This window comes from Scomber japonicus, chromosome 3 (genome assembly GCF_027409825.1).
Source record: "Scomber japonicus isolate fScoJap1 chromosome 3, fScoJap1.pri, whole genome shotgun sequence".
Classification (NCBI taxonomy): domain Eukaryota; kingdom Metazoa; phylum Chordata; class Actinopteri; order Scombriformes; family Scombridae; genus Scomber; species Scomber japonicus.
The window spans coordinates 39,654,033-39,658,753 of NC_070580.1; the positions used below are offsets into that span (position 1 = coordinate 39,654,033).

The window sequence follows — 4,721 nt, forward strand, 5'->3', positions numbered from 1 at the left end:
GGTGAGTGTTCCCATGATGCATCACTCTGCACCTCCAGCTGGTGAGTGTTCCCATGATGCATCACTCTGCACCTCCAGCTGGTGAGTGTTCCCATGATGCATCACTCTGCACCTCCAGCTGGTGAGCGTTCCCATGATGCATCACTCTGCACCTCCAGCTGGTGTTTGTAGTTTCACAGGTTCTGGTTCTGGTTCGGGTTCTGGTTCTGGTTCTGGTTCTTGTTCTGGTTCTTGTTCTGGTTCCCAGCCGGTTCTACTTGGTTCCGGTCCAGGCCTGATCCGAGTGCGGTGAGCGAGCGCAGAGCTCCGAGTCGGAGTCCGACTCCCCCTCCGCGATGTACGGTCGGACGGTGGCGCAGCGGGCGCCGTTCTCCCCCCGCTCCCGCCCCCCCCGCCCCCCCCGCTCCCCCGGGCTGGAGGCGGGGGGGTAGAAGTTGCTGCCCAGGAAGTCCAGGTTCTCTCTGGACTGGGAGACGGAGAAGCTGCTGAAGGAGCGCGCCAGCTCCTCGTGGTCCACGGACGGGATGGAGATGGAAGTGTCACTATCCGGCTTCACCTCCTCCCCTCCCCCTCCTCTTCCTCCTCCCCCTCCCCCTCCTCTTCCTCCTCCCCTGGTCACGGCGGCCCCCTCTCCTCCCTTCTCTGGTCTCTCTGACCCCCCTCGGTCACTGGCGCTGTGGCGGTTCGTTCGGTTCCCTCCGTGTCTTTCTCCGGCCGGAGGAGGCGGGAGTCGAACCAGCGACCCGTCCCCCACCGGACTCGGAGTGTTGCCATGGCTACGCGGAGGAGGGGGCGGGGCCTGGTGCAGCTGGGAGCTGATTGGTTGCCAGGAGGTAGAGGGTGGGCAGGTGGGGACGTTGTTGTTTCTGTGTCCGGTGGAGCTGCTGGAGCGGACCATCTTCATCCCGAACCGAGCCTTCTCTACGTGGTCGCTAGGCAACACCCTGTAAACAGCAACACGTTAAAAACACGCCAACACCCCGTAAACACGGTAAAAACACGGTTCTGTTTGGTACTGACTGCAGGATCTTGGGGATGGACTGGCTCTTCTCCAGCTGGTCCACCGGACTGTGGTACGGCGGCGCCGGCTCCGGTTCTTTGGATCCAAAGTAGGCGTCGGTCTCGGCTTGAGGGATTCCCATTCGCTGGATGTAGATGTTTACCAGGAAGTCCAACTTCCTCTCCATGGACAGGACCTAAGGGAGCGAAGAGGATCAATCAGAGTCCACACCTTGCAGGTTGTGGTTAGAGTTTGGGCTGGTTGCCGTTGGTTACCTGCTTCTCTACCTTCCCCAGCCGTCCCATCATGCTCGGGTCCTCAGGGAGCTCCTCACTGGCTGCTTTGGGACGGTCTTTGTCTGTGATTGGTGTTCCTCTACCAACGATCTGATCCACCCTGCCAATCAGGAAGGTCATCACACAGTGACATCACACAGTGACATCACACAGTGACATCACACAGTGACAGCACGCAGTGACATCATGCAGTGACATCACAGTGACAGCACGCAGTGACAGCACACAGTGACATCACACAGTGACAGCACACAGTGACATCACACAGTGACATCACACAGTGACAGCACACAGTGACATCACACAGTGACAGCACACAGTGACATCACACAGTGACAGCACACAGTGACATCACACAGTGACAGCACACAGTGACATCACACAGTGACAGCACGCAGTGACATCATGCAGTGACATCACAGTGACAGCACGCAGTGACAGCACACAGTGACATCACACAGTGACAGCACACAGTGACATCACACAGTGACATCACACAGTGACATCACACAGTGACAGCACACAGTGACATCACACAGTGACAGCACACAGTGACATCACACAGTGACAGCACACAGTGACATCACACAGTGACAGCACACAGTGACATCATATTAACAAACCGTGGAGAAAAATTAGATTAAGTTCTGACTAACCCAGACCCTGACCCAGACTAACCCAGACCCTGACCCAGACTAACCCTGACCCAGACTAACCCAGACCCTGACTAACCCTGACCCAGACTAACCCAGACCCTGACTAACCCTGACCCAGACTAACCCAGACCCTGACCCAGACTAACCCTGACCCAGACCCTGACCCAGACTAACCCAGACCCAGACCCTGACCCAGACTAACCCAGACCCTGACCCAGACTAACCCAGACCCTGACTAACCCTGACCCAGACTAACCCAGACCCTGACCCAGACTAACCCAGACCCTGACTAACCCTGACCCAGACTAACCCAGACCCTGACCCAGACTAACCCAGACCCTGACTAACCCTGACCCAGACTAACCCAGACCCTAACCCAGACTAACCCAGACCCTTTGGTTTCAGTGGCGGGTTACTCTGATTGGCGGGTTACTCTGATTGGCGGGTTACTCTGATTGGCGGGTTACTCTGATTGAGGGTTTGGACTCACTGATTGGTCAGAAGACGAGAAACATTCACTGTTCTATGTACGTAATGTTCTCTCAGTCACATGACTGATGAGGAACCAGTAGGGTCCGGGTCAGAGGTCAGAGGTCAGAGGTCATCTCAGTCACATGACTGATGAGGAACCAGTAGGGTTAGAGGTCAGAGGTCAGAGGTCATCTCAGTCAAATGACTGATGAGGAACCAGTAGGGTCCGGGTCAGAGGTCAGAGGTCATCTCAGTCACATGACTGATGAGGAACCAGTAGGGTCCGGGTCAGAGGTCAGAGGTCATCTCAGTCACATGACTGATGAGGAACCAGTAGGGTCCGGGTCAGAGGTCAGAGGTCAGAGGTCAGAGGTCATCTCAGTCACATGACTGATGAGGAACCAGTAGGGTCAGAGGTTAGAGGTCAGAGGTCAGAGGTCAGAGGACTTACCTGGACTGGAGGTTCTTGATGCGGGCGAGCATGTCCAGGTGTCCCGCTGAGTACTGCTCGATCACGTCCATGACGTCATACGGTCTCAGACTCTCCTTAAACTTCCTCTTAGAGACCATGAACCGCATCAGACTAGGACAGAGAACATGGGTCAGTCCTAACCCGGGTCTCTGTAGACCTGATCCATCTCTTAGACACCATGAACCGCATCAGACTAGGACAGAGAACATGGGTCAGTCCTAACCCGGGTCTCTATAGACCTGATCCATCTCTTAGACACCATGAACCGCATCAGACTAGGACAGAGAACATGGGTCAGTCCTAACCCGGGTCTCTATAGACCTGATCCATCTCTTAGACACCATGAACCGCATCAGACTAGGACAGAGAACATGGGTCAGTCCTAACCCGGGTCTCTGTAGACCTGATCCATCTCTTAGACACCATGAACCGCATCAGACTAAGACAGAGAACATGGGTCAGTCCTAACCCGGGTCTCTGTAGACCTGATCCATCTCTTAGACACCATGAACCGCATCAGACTAAGACAGAGAACATGGGTCAGTCCTAACCCGGGTCTCTGTAGACCTGATCCATCTCTTAGACACCATGAACCGCATCAGACTAAGACAGAGAACATGGGTCAGTCCTAACCCGGGTCTCTGTAGACCTGATCGATCTCTTAGACTGTGGATACTGGAGGGTTAACCCGTCACTAACAGGGTTAGTAGTTTGTTCCCAGCACAGATACAAGATCCTGGTCTTCGTCCGATGTTTCCCTGACTAGCTCTAGTCCTGAGTCTGTGTGCTGGTCTCTATTTAAACCTTGTGGACCACCGTCAGCACCGTCCTGAGTCCGTGTGCTGGTCTCTATTTAAACCTTGTGGACCACAGTCAGCACCGTCCTGAGTCCGTGTGCTGGTCTCTATTTAAACCTTGTGGACCACAGTCAGCACCGTCCTGAGTCCGTGTGCTGGTCTCTATTTAAACCCTGTGGACCACAGTCAGCACCGTCCTGAGTCCGTGTGCTGGTCTCTATTTAAACCCTGTGGACCACAGTCAGCACCGTCCTGAGTCCGTGTGCTGGTCTCTATTTAAACCTTGTGGACCACCGTCAGCACCGTCCTGAGTCCGTGTGCTGGTCTCTATTTAAACCTTGTGGACCACCGTCAGCACCGTCCTGAGTCCGTGTGCTGGTCTCTATTTAAACCCTGTGGACCACAGTCAGCACCGTCCTGAGTCCGTGTGCTGGTCTCTATTTAAACCTTGTGGACCACCGTCAGCACCGTCCTGAGTCCGTGTGCTGGTCTCTATTTAAACCTTGTGGACCACAGTCAGCACCGTCCTGAGTCCGTGTGCTGGTCTCTATTTAAACCTTGTGGACCACAGTCAGCACCGTCCTGAGTCCGTGTGCTGGTCTCTATTTAAACCTTGTGGACCACCGTCAGCACCGTCCTGAGTCCGTGTGCTGGTCTCTATTTAAACCTTGTGGACCACAGTCAGCACCGTCCTGAGTCCGTGTGCTGGTCTCTATTTAAACCTTGTGGACCACCGTCAGCACCGTCCTGAGTCCGTGTGCTGGTCTCTATTTAAACCCTGTGGACCACAGTCAGCACCGTCCTGAGTCCGTGTGCTGGTCTCTATTTAAACCCTGTGGACCACAGTCAGCACCGTCCTGAGTCCGTGTGCTGGTCTCTATTTAAACCTTGTGGACCACAGTCAGCACCGTCCTGAGTCCGTGTGCTGGTCTCTATTTAAACCTTGTGGACCACCGTCAGCACCGTCCTGAGTCCGTGTGCTGGTCTCTATTTAAACCTTGTGGACCACCGTCAGCACCGTCCTGAGTC

At 54.8% G+C, this 4,721-nt stretch overlaps 1 protein-coding gene across 1 annotated transcript in view; it reads right to left on the reverse strand.

The window, feature by feature from the left end:
- Positions 1–253: 253 nt before the first annotated feature.
- Positions 254–4,721, reverse strand: part of LOC128355441 (potassium voltage-gated channel subfamily KQT member 2-like) — a 22,686-nt gene continuing 18,218 nt past the window's right edge. Inside the window, exons 16-19 of the mRNA XM_053315679.1 lie at positions 2,875–3,006; positions 1,276–1,396; positions 1,021–1,196; positions 254–944 (exon numbers count right to left, since the gene is read on the reverse strand). Of these exons, the coding sequence (XP_053171654.1) occupies positions 254–944; positions 1,021–1,196; positions 1,276–1,396; positions 2,875–3,006 (1,120 nt within the window). The remainder of the gene's footprint in view (positions 945–1,020; positions 1,197–1,275; positions 1,397–2,874; positions 3,007–4,721) is intronic.